This window comes from Oncorhynchus gorbuscha, linkage group LG08 (genome assembly GCF_021184085.1).
Source record: "Oncorhynchus gorbuscha isolate QuinsamMale2020 ecotype Even-year linkage group LG08, OgorEven_v1.0, whole genome shotgun sequence".
Lineage (NCBI taxonomy): Eukaryota > Metazoa > Chordata > Actinopteri > Salmoniformes > Salmonidae > Oncorhynchus > Oncorhynchus gorbuscha.
The window spans coordinates 22,099,737-22,113,676 of record NC_060180.1 but is presented as its reverse complement, the minus strand read 5'-3'; the positions used below and the strand labels follow the sequence as shown (position 1 = coordinate 22,113,676).

The following is a 13,940-nucleotide window of genomic DNA, read 5'->3' as shown; positions in this document are numbered from 1 at the left end:
TCCTCCTGACCGTTGTGCATGTCTGATCCGCAACTACAGAAAATGTTTGGTTGTTATTGCTGCCAAAGGAGGGTCAATCAGTTATTAAAGCCAAGGGTTCACATATTTTTCCCATCCTGCACTGTGAATGTTTATGCGGTATGTTCAATAAAGACATGAAAACCTATAATTGTTTGTGTGTTATTAGTTTAAGCAGACTGTGTTTGTCTATTGTTGTGACCTAGATGAAGATCAGATCACATTTTATGGTATTTCCAAAGGGTTCACATACATACTTTTTCTTGTCACTGTATATCCACAATTACCTATACTTTCATGTAGTGTATACAGTACATGTATGTCCCTGTGGATGATAGTGTAGGAGCACTAAGTGTTTTGTTGAAATGTGAAAGATTATTTTCAGTCAACGCCCTCAGATCTCAAGGGTAGAAGATAATTGTCTAATGTGTTTGTAAAACACGTTTTTCATTCTGAAAATGGTTGTTTTCTCTTTCTCCTTACTGCATCTGAGGAACTGCGGTTGCTCCGTGGTTAATTCGTTTTTGTTTTGACTTGATTGTAATTCATTAAGCCAACTTAAATTGAACCAGTAATTACAAAGAACTGTTTCTCGCCTGTGCAGAACAATAGGGTTGTTAATCATATTTACATACTTAGTATGCTCATTAACTGCTGGGGAGGGCTAGGTGGAAAATGGTAGTGTCTGTAAGACTCAACAAAACCCTATGTGGCATCCTGTAGTTAAAACTGAGTATAGTTAGAATAACGAGACACAGACTGAGAGCAATGTGGCATTTTGTTACATTTGTCAGTCATCTGAAACAAACAGTCTGTATTTTTGAAGGGCTCATGAGAGTTACTAATAAATCTTGATCTCAGTATGTTATCCTCCTCTTATCCTTTAAATAATAACATTGAAGCCATTCTATAGAGATATCTCTCATACACTGAGTGCACAAAACATTAGGAACACCTGCTCTGAAGCTATGATCCTTTTTGATGTCACAATCAGTGTAGATGAAGGGGAGGAGACAGGTTAAAGAAGGATTTTTAAGCGTTGAGACAATTGAGGTATGGATTGTGTTTACCATTCAGAGGCTGAATAGGCAAGACAATAGATTTAAGGGTTCCCAAGTGGCACAGCAGTTTAAGGCACTGCACCTCAGTACAAGAGGCACCACTACAGTCCCTGGTTCGAATCTAGGCTGTATCACATCCGGCTGTGATTGGGAATCACACAGGCCCGGTGCACAATTGGCCCAGCGTCGTCCGGGAATGGCCGGGGTAGACCGTCATTGTAAATTAGAATTTGTTCTTAACTGACTTGCCTAGTTAAATAAAGGTTAAATAAAAACAAAGTACCTTTTTGAATGGGGTATGGTAGTAGATGCCAGGCGCACCAGTTTGAGTGTGTCAAGAACTGCAACACTGCTGGGTTTTTCACACACAACAGTTTCCTGTGTGTGTCAAGAATGGGCCACCACCCAAAGGACATCCAGCCAACTTGACACAACTGTGGAAAGCAGTGGAGTCAACAGGGGCCAGCATCCCTGTGGAACGCTTTCGCCAACTTGTAGAGTCCATGCCCCAAGAAGTTGAGGCTGTTTTGAGGACAAAATATTAGGAAGGTGTTCCTAATGTTTTGTACACATTCATCAACAGTCATTTTCATGTCCACCTGCATGTTTCATTGTCCTCATGTACAATTCTGCTGGCAGCCTAAACAACCATTTCCGCTGACCTTTTCAAGTATGCAAAAATGACTCATATTCTGTTTTGTACACTGTATGTAATGTGATAGACAACACAGATCTATTAGGGTTCATTGTCATGTTAACAAAGGCCTATATTACCTTCGCATAACTCTGTGAATGATTATACTGTGCATGTGTACTCACAACTTGGAGATAGTGAAGGTCATTAGTTGTGTCATGCCCGACTTCCCCTCCCCCCTGCGGAAATGTGTGTTACATCAAATACAGACACTAGAGTAATAACAAAAGCTTCAGATTTGAGTTCTTTAGTTCAGTTTTCTGCGTTCGACAGCGTTCAACAACAGCAAACATACGTTGTGCTCCGGTGACGTAGTAAAATCTTTCTCAGACTTCCACTATAACTATGTTGTTTTTCGGTTTGGTTTATTTTTTGGTTTATTGGTTTATTAGAATCCCCATTAGCTTTTTCCGAAGCAGCAGCTATTCTTCCTGGGGACCACAAAGAACACTAAACATGGCAAGCAACAAAACCTGATACAGTGAGAGACAAGGAAAGTCACAGATGTAAAATACAACGATATACAAAAATGATGGTACAAACGATACAACTAAAATGTGTGTTTGTGTGTCCCCACAGTCCCAGTCGTCCCATAAAATGTTTTGTCTATTTTTCAAAGGTAATTTTGCTGTTTGCTTGAGTAATTGGAGATGGGAGTTCCATGCAGTCATGGCTCTGTATGTTGGAAGCAGTGGGTGGGAGTTTGATCTCTTCAAATGAAATAATACAATCAAGCCCAGATTAACTATGGATCAGGGATCCCCACGCAGGGGATGATAATCAGCCTTTGGTCCTCATGGTAGCATTGTTTGGAGTTGGACAGTTGGACAGAGACTGTGTGCGGATTTGTGTGTGTGTGTGTGTGTGTGTTAGGGGTGGGTTGTCCACCAAAACACAGTAAATGTAATATATTATATACATAAGAGAGTATATTTGACCTCAATGCGAAGCAGTAGCAAAAACTGCAATGAATTGTTTGAATTACCTTGATTACCTTGGCTTCCAAGAATTAAGCTTTTTGATTGGAGAAATCATTATGCTTCCTTTTTTAAAGATGATTACCTTGTTTTGTATATATCCTTATCTCTAATGAGTACTAGGTTTAAGTTTATATTACCAATTTTCAAGTAGGAGGATTTTTAATCAATCTGAAAATTAAAACGATTATTGCGTAATATATTATTGGCCTTCTTCTCTCTTGTAAATACGTCTTTAGTATATTTGTCATTGAGGGACGTAGGCAAGAGGGTGAAATCACATCTTCAATAAACTTTTTACAGTTTGGAGTACCATTAAGTTATTCAGAGCTAGGGTTAGTCTTGTTGACATAGTAAGTCATTAGGTAATGTCCTCATTGATTCAAGCACATTTTATCCGCGGTGAGTCAAATGAAAAACAAGATAATAGCCTTCCATGAAAGCTTCTAACTGAGGCTGCAGACAGGACTGAATCCAAAAACCGAATTCTCTGTTCCTCAGGCCTAGACATACGCCAGTAATATAAATAGAGCACAGAACTCCCTGTGCTCAAGGACAGAAATGTATGTCCTGACAGGAACCATTACATACATCTATTTGACTTGAGTTTGCATTGCAGGGCCACAGGGATAAGTGTACAGAGGAACCTTATGTAGACTAAGGGGGCATCGGCACACACCGTGGACGTGGTTGCTTTGTTAACAATGGCACTCCACGATCATGTGTCAGTGAAAAGATATTCCATCACATTGACTGAATTCGATATTTCTGTATTACAGAAAGCAGTGGACTGAATGACGGCTGTGTCTCTCCTCCAGACTACATTAAAACTGCTATTGTATTGATCATTGTAATGGAAAACATTTATTTATGTTTTGGCATGGCACGTGCATATTTAATCATTCTAGGCATCATGAGAACTATGAGAGAAAATGCATGTTCACTTAACCTATTAGGTTTATCTAGTTTATATGATGGAGCAAGAGAAGAATCCTGGTTCTTTTGAACATAAAAGCCTGGAATTTATGAACGATCCCACAACTTGGGTCACAAGTTACACAGATCCTAACACAAAGGTGGTGTTATCCCTCCCTGTGATTCCACATGATTGGTTATGGTCTTTTCACACACTGGTAACACATTTGAATTGAACTATGTGTCAATTATTCCAACACCTCTGTTCTTTGGCACTGTTTGGTGTGAAAATGAAATTGTCATGACAGGAAGGACCGGTTCCACTGAATGACATCTCCGCTGCCAGCCTGGTGTTCACAATTATCAATTAGCCCCAACTCTGTAACCTTGAACAGCATAGGCTGTTACACAGGCAGCTCAATTCTGATATTTTTACCAATTATTGACAAAAGAGCTGATATGATATGAAAAAATACCAATTAGTGATAAAAATATCAGAAAGAGTTAAGAAAATATTTACTAAATAAAACAAAAAGTAACACAATAAAATAACAATACCGAAGCTATTTACAGGGGGTACCAAAACCGAGTCAATGTGCAGGTGTACAGGTTAGTCGAGGTAATTTGTACATATAGGTAGAGGTAAAGGGACCAAGCATAGATAATAAACAGTGAGTAGCAGCAGTATAAAAACAAAAGGGCTTGTCAATGTAAATAGTCAGGGTGGCCTTTGATTAATTGTTCAGCAGTCTTATGGCTTTGGGGTAGAATCTGTTACCTCTTAAGTATTAGCCCTTTTTTTTCAATTTTCCCCTAAATTGACATACCCCAATCTAAATGCATGTAGTTCAGGCCCTGAAGCAAGGATATGCATATTCTTGGTACCATTTGAAAGGAAACACATATCACCTCCACCCTACCTGACACCCTAGACCCACTCCAATTTGCTTACCGCCCAAATAGGTCCACAGACGATGCAATCTCAACCACACTGCACACTGCCCTAACCCACCTCGACAAGAGGAATACCTATGTGAGAATGCTGTTCATCGACTACAGCTCGGCATTCAACACCATAGTACCCTCCAAGCTCGTCATCAAGCTCGAGACCCTGGGTCTCGACCCCGCCCTGTGCAACTGGGTACTGGACTTCCTGACGGGCCGCTCCCAGGTGGTGAGGGTAGGCAACAACATCTCCTCCCCGCTGATCCTCAACACGGGGGCCCCACAAGGGTGCGTTCTGAGCCCTCTCCTGTACTCCCTGTTCACCCACGACTGCGTGGCCACGCACGCCTCCAACTCAATCATCAAGTTTGCGGACGACACAACAGTGGTAGGCTTGATTACCAACAACGACGAGACGGCCTACAGGGAGGAGGTGAGGGCCCTCGGAGTGTGGTGTCAGGAAAATAACCTCACACTCAACGTCAACAAAACTAAGGAGATGATTGTGGACTTCAGGAAACAGCAGAGGGAACACCCCTATCCACATCGATGGAACAGTAGTGGAGAGGGTAGCTAGTTTTAAGTTCCTCGGCATACACATCACAGACAAACTGAATTGGTCCACTCACACTGACAGCGTCGTGAAGAAGGCGCAGCAGCGCCTATTCAACCTCAGGAGGCTGAAGAAATTCGGCTTGTCACCAAAAGCACTCACAAACTTCTACAGATGCACAATCGAGAGCATCCTGGCGGGCTGTATCACCGCCTGGTACGGCAACTGCTCCGCCCTCAACCGTAAGGCACTCCAGAGGGTAGTGAGGACTGCACAACGCATCACCGGGGGCAAACTACCTGCCCTCCAGGACACCTACACCACCCGTTGTTACAGGAAGGCCATAAAGATCATCAAGGACATCAACCACCCGAACCACTGCCTGTTCACCCCGCTATCATCCAGAAGGCGAGGTCAGTACAGGTGCATCAAAGCTGGGACCGAGAGACTGAAAAACAGCTTCTATCTCAAGGCCATCAGACTGTTAAACAGCCACCACTAACACTGAGTGGCTGCTGCCAACACACTGTCATTGACACTGACCCAACTCCAGCCATTTTAATAATGGGAATTGATGGGAAATGATGTAAATATATCACTAGCCACTTTAAACAATGCTACCTTATATAATGTTACTTACCCTACATTATTCATCTCATATGCATATGTATATACTGTACTCTACATCATCGACTGCATCCTTATGTAACACATGTATCACTAGCCACTTTAACTATGCCACTTTGTTTACTTTGTCTACACACTCATCTCATATGTATATACTGTACTCGATACCATCTACTGTATGCTGCTCTGTACCATCACTCATTCATATATCCTTATGTACATGTTCCTTATCCCCTTACACTGTGTATAAGACAGTAGTTTTGGAATTGTTAGTTAGATTACTTGTTGGTTATCACTGCATTGTCGGAACTAGAAGCACAAGCATTTCGCTACACTCGCATTAACATCTGCTAACCATGTGTATGTGACAAATAAAATTTGATTTGATTTGATTTGATTTGCCTTTGAAGTTTGTGGAAATATGAAAGTAATGTAGTAGACTATAACACAATAGATCTGGTAAAAGATGATACAACAAAAAAAACTGTACTTTTGTATTGTTTTTGTACCATCTTTGAAATGCAAGAGAAAGGCCATGATGTATTATTCCAGCCCAGGTGCAATTTAGAGTCTGGCCACTAGATGGCACCGGTGCATGTGCAATGTTTTAGACTTGAACCATTGCATTTCCAATGAACAATTGCATTTCTGTTCAAAATGTTGTATCAAGACTGCCCAAGTGTGCCTAATTTGTTTATTAATAACTTTTCATGTTCAAAATTATACACTCTCCTCAAACAATAGCATGGTATTATTTCCCTGTAATAGCTACTGTAAATTGGACAGTGCAGTTAGATGAACAAGAATTTAAGCTTTCTGCCAATATCAGATATGTCTATGTCCTGGGAAATGTTCTTAGCGGTACCGCTTGCCTTATGGTAGTCGAGAGGACAGTCTATGACTTGAATGACTGGAGTCTTTGACAATTTTTGGGGGCCTTCGTCTGACACGCCTAGTTTATAGGTCCTGGATGGCAGGAAGCTTGGCGCCAGTGATGTACTGGGCTGTACTCACTACCCTCTGTAGCGCCTTACGGTTGGATGCCGAGCAGTTGCCATACCAGGCGGTGATGCAACTGGTCAGGATACTCTCGATGTTGCAGCTCTAGAACTTTTTGAGGATCTGGGGACCCATGCCAAATCTTTTCAGTCTCCTGAGGAGAAAAAGGTGTTGTCTTGCCCTCTTCATGGTGTGTTTTGGACCATGTTAGTTTGTTGGTGATGTGGACACCAAGAAACTTGAAATTATCGACCCGCTCCACTACAGCCTCGTCAATGTGAATGGGGGTTGTTTGGCCCTTTTTTTCTTGTAGTCCACGATCATCTCCTTTGTCTTGCTCACATTGAGAGAGAGGTTGTTGTCCTGGCACCACACTGCCAGGTCTCTGACCTCCTCACTATAGGCTGTCTAATCATTGTCGCTGATCAAGGCTACCACTGTTGTGTCGTCAGCAAACTTAATGATGGTGTTGGAGTCGTGGTTGGCCATGCAGTTGTGGGTAAACAAGGAATACAAGAAGGGCCTAGCACGCACCCCTGTGGGCCCCCCATGTTGAGGATCATCGTGACAGATATGGTGTTGTGGGGGGGGTGTAGAACGCTGAGATGTAGTCAATTAACCACATTCTCACATAGGCTTCATTTTGTCCAGGTGGGGAAGGGTAGTGTGGAGTGCGATTTGAAATTGCGTCATCAGTGCAGCTTGTGGCTGGGTTTCCCTTTGTAGTCCGTAATAGTTTGCAAGCCCTTCCACATCCGATGAGCATCAGGGCCGATGTAGTAGGATTCAATCTTTGTCCTGTATTGATGCTTGGCCTGTTTTGATGGTTCGTCTGAGGGATAGCGGGATTTCTTATAAGCGTCCAGATTAGTGTCCCGCTCCTTGAAAGCGGCAGCTCTAGCCTTTAGCTCAGTGCGGATGTTGCCTGTAATCCATGGTTTCTGGTTGGGATATGAACGTACGGTCACTGGTACTTCCAGCTTTAGTTTTTGCTTGTAAGCAGGAATAAGGAGGGTTGAATTATGGTCAGATTTGCCAAATGGATGGCAAGGGAGAGCTTTATATGTGTCTGTGTTTGGAGTAAAGGTGGTCTCTGTTTGCACATGTGACATGCTGGTAGAAATGAGGTAAAATTGATTTACGTTTGCCTGCATTAAAGTTCCCGGCCACTAGGAGCCCTGCTTCTGGATGAGCATTTTCTTGTTTACTTATGGCTTTATACAGATCATTGAGTGCGGTCTTAGTGCTAGCGTCGATTAGTGTTGGTAAATAGATGGCCGCGAAAAATATATAGATGAAAAATCTTGGTAGATAGTGTGGTTTACAGCTTATCATGAGGTACTCTACCTCAGGCGAGCAATATCTCAAGACTTTCATAATATTAGACATTGCGCACCAGCTGTTATTGACAAATGGACACATAGCACCACCCCTCATCTTACCATACATAGCTGTTCTGTCCTGCCGAAGCACGGAAACCCCAGCCAACTGTATATTATCTGTGTCTTCATTCAAAAGTAATCATCCCCCTTGGCCTTTTTCCTATTTTGTTGCATTACAACCTGTAATTTAAAATAGATTTTTATTTGGATTTCATGGAATGGACATACACAAAATAGTCCAAATTGGTGAAGTGAAATGAAAAAAATAACTTGTTTTAAAAAAAATCAAGAAAAATATGGAAAAGTGGTGCGTGCGTATGTATTCACCCCCTTTGCTATGAAGCCCCCAAATAAGATCTGGTGCAACCAATTACCTTCAGAAGTGACATAATTTGTTAAATAAAGTCCATCTGTGTGTCACATGATCTGTCACATGATCTCAGTATATATACACCTGTTCTGAAAGGCGCCAGAGTCTGAAACACCACTAAGCAAGGGGCACCACCAAGCAAGCGACACCATGAATACCAAGGAGCTCTCTAAACAGGTCAGTGACAAAGTTGTGGAGAAGTACAGATCAGGGTTGGATTATTAAAAAATATCCAAAACGTTGAACATCCCACGGAGCACCATTAAATCCATTATTAAAAGTAAAGTATATGGCACCACAACAAACCTGCCAAGAGAGGGCCGCCCACCAAAACTCACGGGCAAGGCAAGGAGGCCATTAATCAAAGAGGCAACAAAGTGACCAAAGATAAATCCTGATGGGGCTGCAAAGCTCCACAGCAGAGATTAGAGTATCTGTCCAAAGGACCACTTTAAGCCGTATACTCCACAGAGCTGGGCTTTGAAGAGTGGCCAGAAAAAAAGCCATTTGCGTAAGAAAAAACATAAGCAAACACGTTTGGTATTTGCCAAAAGGCATGTGGGAGTCTCCCGAAACATATGGAAGAAGGTACACTGGTCAGATGAGACTAAAATTGATCTTTTTGTCCATCAAGGAGAACTCTGTCTGGCACAAACCCAACACCTCTCACACCCATGGTGGTGACAGCATCATGCTGTGGGGATGTTTTCCATCTGCAAGGTCTGGGAAACTGTCCGGAATTGAAGGAATGATGGATGGCGCTAACTACAGGGAAATTCTTGGGGGAAACCTGTTTCAGTCTTCCAGAGATTTGAGACTAGGACGGAGGTTCACCTTCCAGCAGGACAATGACCCTAAGCTTACTGCTAAAGCAACACGTGAGTGGTTTAAGGGGAAACATTTAAATGTCTTGGAATGGCCTAGTCAAAGCCCAGACCTCAATCCAATTGAGAATCTGTGGTTTGACTTAAAGATTGCTGTACACCAGCAGAACCCATCCAACTTGAAACAACTGGAGCAGTTTTGCCTTCAAGAATGGGCAAAAATCCCAGTGGCTAATTGTGCCAAGCTTATAGAGACATACCCCAAGAGACTTGCTGTCACGGCTGTTGAAGGATGAGGAGCAAGGTGCAGCGTACATTTTACTTTATTTAAGAAATGACGCTGACAAAACAATAAACCAGACAAACTGTGAAGCTTAAGGCTATGTGCCATCAAACAAAGTTAACTTCCCACAAACACAGGTGGGAAAAGGGTACCTAAGTATGGTTCCCAATCAGAGACAACGATAGACAACTGTTCCTGATTGAGAAACACAAAACATAGAATGCCCACCCCAACTCACACCCTGACCAAACCTAAATAGAGACATAAAAAGGATCTCTAAGGTCTGGGAGTGACACTTGCAGCTGTAATTTCTGCAAAAGGTGATATTGACTTTGGGGGCTGAGTAGTTATACATACTCAAGTTTTCTGGGGTTTTTTTGGTCCTATTTCTTGTTTCACAATTTTTTAAATTGCATCTTCAAAGTGGTAGGCATGTTGTGTAAATCAAATTATACAAACCCCACACAAATCTATGTTAACAAAATAGGAAAAATCCCAAGGGGGATGAATACTTTGGCAAGCCACTGTACTCGTGATACATAAGATATTACACTTGTTAATGTCACTTCGTTGAGATAGTCTCGAACGGTGCTCATCCATTTTATTCTCCAGTGATTACACATTGGCCAATAGAACTGATGGTAGAGGCGGGTTACCAACTCGCTGCCGAATTTTCACAAGGCACCCCCTCCAGCGCCATTCTTGGTCGTACGGATACAACTCTATTATGTGTGGCCTGCAGTAGTACTGCATGGCCGTGAGGCATAACCTTCACAATTGCAATTTGCATATTAAGTAATCATAGGTTCCTCTAAATGAAAACACATTCGTAGCTACCTTGAGAAGAACGTGAGCTAAAACGAACAGACCATGAGTACCTCTTGTATGCTATAAGTACTATGGTTTAATTGACTACCACAGCACCGCTTTAGTCATTCCTTGTTACGACTACCCTTTCCTCACTCTCCCTCTTTCTTTGTCCTCTCTATCGCTGACGTACTGTGTCTGAGTGATGGTGTAAAGCTAACGTCTCAGTGGGGCTCCCGTGGGACTCTGGGGTCGGCTACATGCATTAATATTTCAGCTACCCTGTCACGGGCCACATTCACACAGAAGCAAACATGGCATCAAATTCCAATCATTTTAGAAGAAAAAAAATCATAATGGAGCTTTCAATAGCCCGCAGGACTCCATCTCCTCTGACGCCCTTCCTCCCTCTGCATCAGTTGTTTCACTGTAACATTGTGTTCACTCTACATTCAAATGTGAAATAAAGTTTTCTTGCCCCAGGGAGCCCTCCACATGAGTCCATGTTATGCTCCTGTCTGAACATAGAAAATAACAAGATAAAAACATCACAATCCCTTAATCTCCTGTCTTCACCCTCCATTTACCCAAAGGACAGTTTTTTTTTCAACCTTGGGCCAAGCACCAGTAAGGTTATCAGCTTTCAGCCGCTACCCACCTCGAGATGAACTTTGTCTGGAATCTTTAAATGAGGATTGGGTTCATTAATAAATGTTTTGGTATTCAAACTTTCACAATTAACAATGTTAGAGGGGGCCTGTCTACAGGCGGCCTTTTGATTGCTACCCATAATGCTGAAGATAAAAGGCCTGCTTGCTAACAAACCAAGAATGGTCCTCAGCAAGGTAATATGGGAGGTCAGGGCGGTATATAGATGACATAATAAGGAATACTTCTAGGGTATTGAGCTATATTAATCAGAATATCCCTCTTTAGTCTTGATAATGTCTCGTGGACTTCAGAATTATACTGGCCCAGTTGGAGAGTTGAGTCTCAGCGGATTTAGTTATTTATCCGCTGTGGGTTGCCATGTTTTGCTGAGCGCCTCCACAAGATCCCCCATACATTTCACTGGAAAGGGACAATTTACTGTTTAATTTCCTCCTATTAATTGGGTAATTCTGTCTCTCTCTCCCCTTTGCCCTCGGTCTCTCTCTCTCTCTCAGACAAACAAGGCGGTGTCTAAGGGGGACTTGCACTTGGCCAGCTCCAGCTCCAGACGTGCCCTCTTCCTGGCTGTGCTGTCAATCACCATCGGCACAGGCATATATGTGGGCGTGGCTGTAGCGCTCATCGCATACCTCTCCAAGAACCACCACTTGTAGCCTTGCCCTGCCCCCACTGCACTGTACTGACTGCGCTGGGGGTATGGTTCACTTGGGGGCAATTGAACAATGGAATATGGGCCTGCAAACTATGGGACTATCAGGATGGACAGAACCTGGCCATATGATTGACACAATTCGTGAGCTCTAACATGAGGTTCTTGATATGGATAATGGTATTTTAACGCTCATGCTATTCTCTCATTTTCACCAAGAAAAAACAGAGACTGTTAGTCGTTCCATTCACGACTTCTTTTCTTTTATAGATGTTTCAAATTGGTTTGAGTTTTACCAAGGCATAACACAGCCTGTGAGAGGTCAAACCAACATGCACTAAATATTACCTGTACCAAGAGCATATTGTATGTTTTACGGGGCATGTTCAATGCTCAGTTAACGGTGAGTTGTGGATGTCCAGCTACATTCACCACACTAACAGTCACATCTGGCAGCTCCTGTCGTGGATAAAAGATGTCACTCATCCAAACATTCAACCTGTATACATTTATTCAACGTCACATTGAATTGATCCGTGGATGTGACACAGTGCAGCTCAACTGGATCATTTCTCGGTTGAATATTACAAATTCTATGAAGTAATGTGATGGTTTATATATGATGCCTACAGAAAGTATTCACACCGCTTGATTACAGCCTGAATTTAAAATGCATTCAATTGAGCTTTTCATTGCCACTGGACTACACACAATAAACCCATAATGTCAAAGTGGAATTATGTTTTAGACATTTTTACAAATTCATTAAAACATTTACAAGCTGAAATGTCTTCAGTCAATAAGCATTCTACCCCTTTTGTTATGGCAAGCCTAAATAAGTTGAGTAAAAATTATGCTCCCATAATAAGTTTCATGGACTCTGTGTGCAATAATAGTGTTTAGCATGATTTTTGAATGACTCCATCATCTCCGTACACCACACGTAAAATTATCTGTTGGGGGGGCAGACATTGAATATCCCTTTGAGCATGCTGAAGTTATTAATTACACTCTGGATGGTGTGTCAATACACCCAGTCACTACAAAGATACAGGCCTCCTTCCTAACTCAGTTGACAGAGAGGAAGAAAACCTCTCAGGGATTTCACCATGAGGCCAATGGTGACTTCAAAACAGTTATAGAGTATAATGGCTGTGATAGGAGAAAACTGAGGATGGATCAACAACATTATAGTTACTCCACAATACTAAACTGAGTGAAAAGAAGGACGCTTGTGGGGTATTGTGTGTAAATGTGTGAGAAAGAAAATCTATTGAATCCATTTTGATTTCAGGCTGTGTAGCAACAAAATGTGGAATAAGCCGAGGGGTATAAATACTTTCTGAAGGCACTGTACATTAAAGTGACACCACACTCCAATACAGTATCTTGGTGGCCCTATTATCTCAAGGGAGAACTGATGTTTCCTCGTAGCACAATATTTTTTAACACGTTTCACACCTGAAACATGGAGCTTTTGTTGTATCCCTACGACGACATGCTTTTGTGTTCTGTCCGGGATAGGAAGTGCACAGGCTGCAGCTCCCCAACAGAACCAGCATACACAGAGATGCAGTACCTCAATGTTGATAGGCACAAATAAGGGGGGGGGGGAAGCCGACGGGTCCTTGGAGGCAGAAGCCATGCTGTAAATACCTCTATGCTTTTTATTTATAAACATACTGGAATAGATGTGATACATCATTTTTTTTTGCAATATTTTTTTCCTTCTCCTGCTGTATACTGCTACTATGTCAACTGTCAATGTTTTGGAGACTCATTGGGAGAGTCAGTGTTTGACATAAAAGTGCTTGCAAATTAAATGTAGTGTTATGTCTGACGTGCCTGTGGTTTCACAATCTGACTTTGGTTGGTTCAGCTGCAACTTTCTTAAAATGATTGTATTTTTTCTTCATGCACAATAGCTTTGCTTATTACAACATATACAGTATTAACACATGAAACAGTCTGGTTCAAATGTTTTACAGGTTAGGCTATTTTGTTGCATATGCTGTGCATTATAAAATATGTTTAAAATAAATTAATAATATACACAATATAAAGGCTTCTAAAAAAACAAATATTATTAGACACACAAAAAATGATTGAGTGTTTATTGAAGTCCGCACAGATCTAAATGATGGACACTGCTCAAGCATCAGGT

General features: G+C 41.9%; 1 protein-coding gene across 3 annotated transcripts in view; it reads left to right on the top strand.

The window, feature by feature from the left end:
• Window positions 1–12,858, top strand: part of LOC124040798 (synapse differentiation-inducing gene protein 1-like) — a 46,161-nt gene extending 33,303 nt beyond the window's left edge. For all 3 annotated transcript variants that reach the window (XM_046357898.1, XM_046357901.1, XM_046357899.1), the window contains one exon: window positions 11,622–12,858. In XM_046357898.1, the coding sequence (XP_046213854.1) occupies window positions 11,622–11,780 (159 nt within the window). In that variant the 3' untranslated portion in view covers window positions 11,781–12,858. The remainder of the gene's footprint in view (window positions 1–11,621) is intronic.
• Window positions 12,859–13,940: the final 1,082 nt, after the last annotated feature.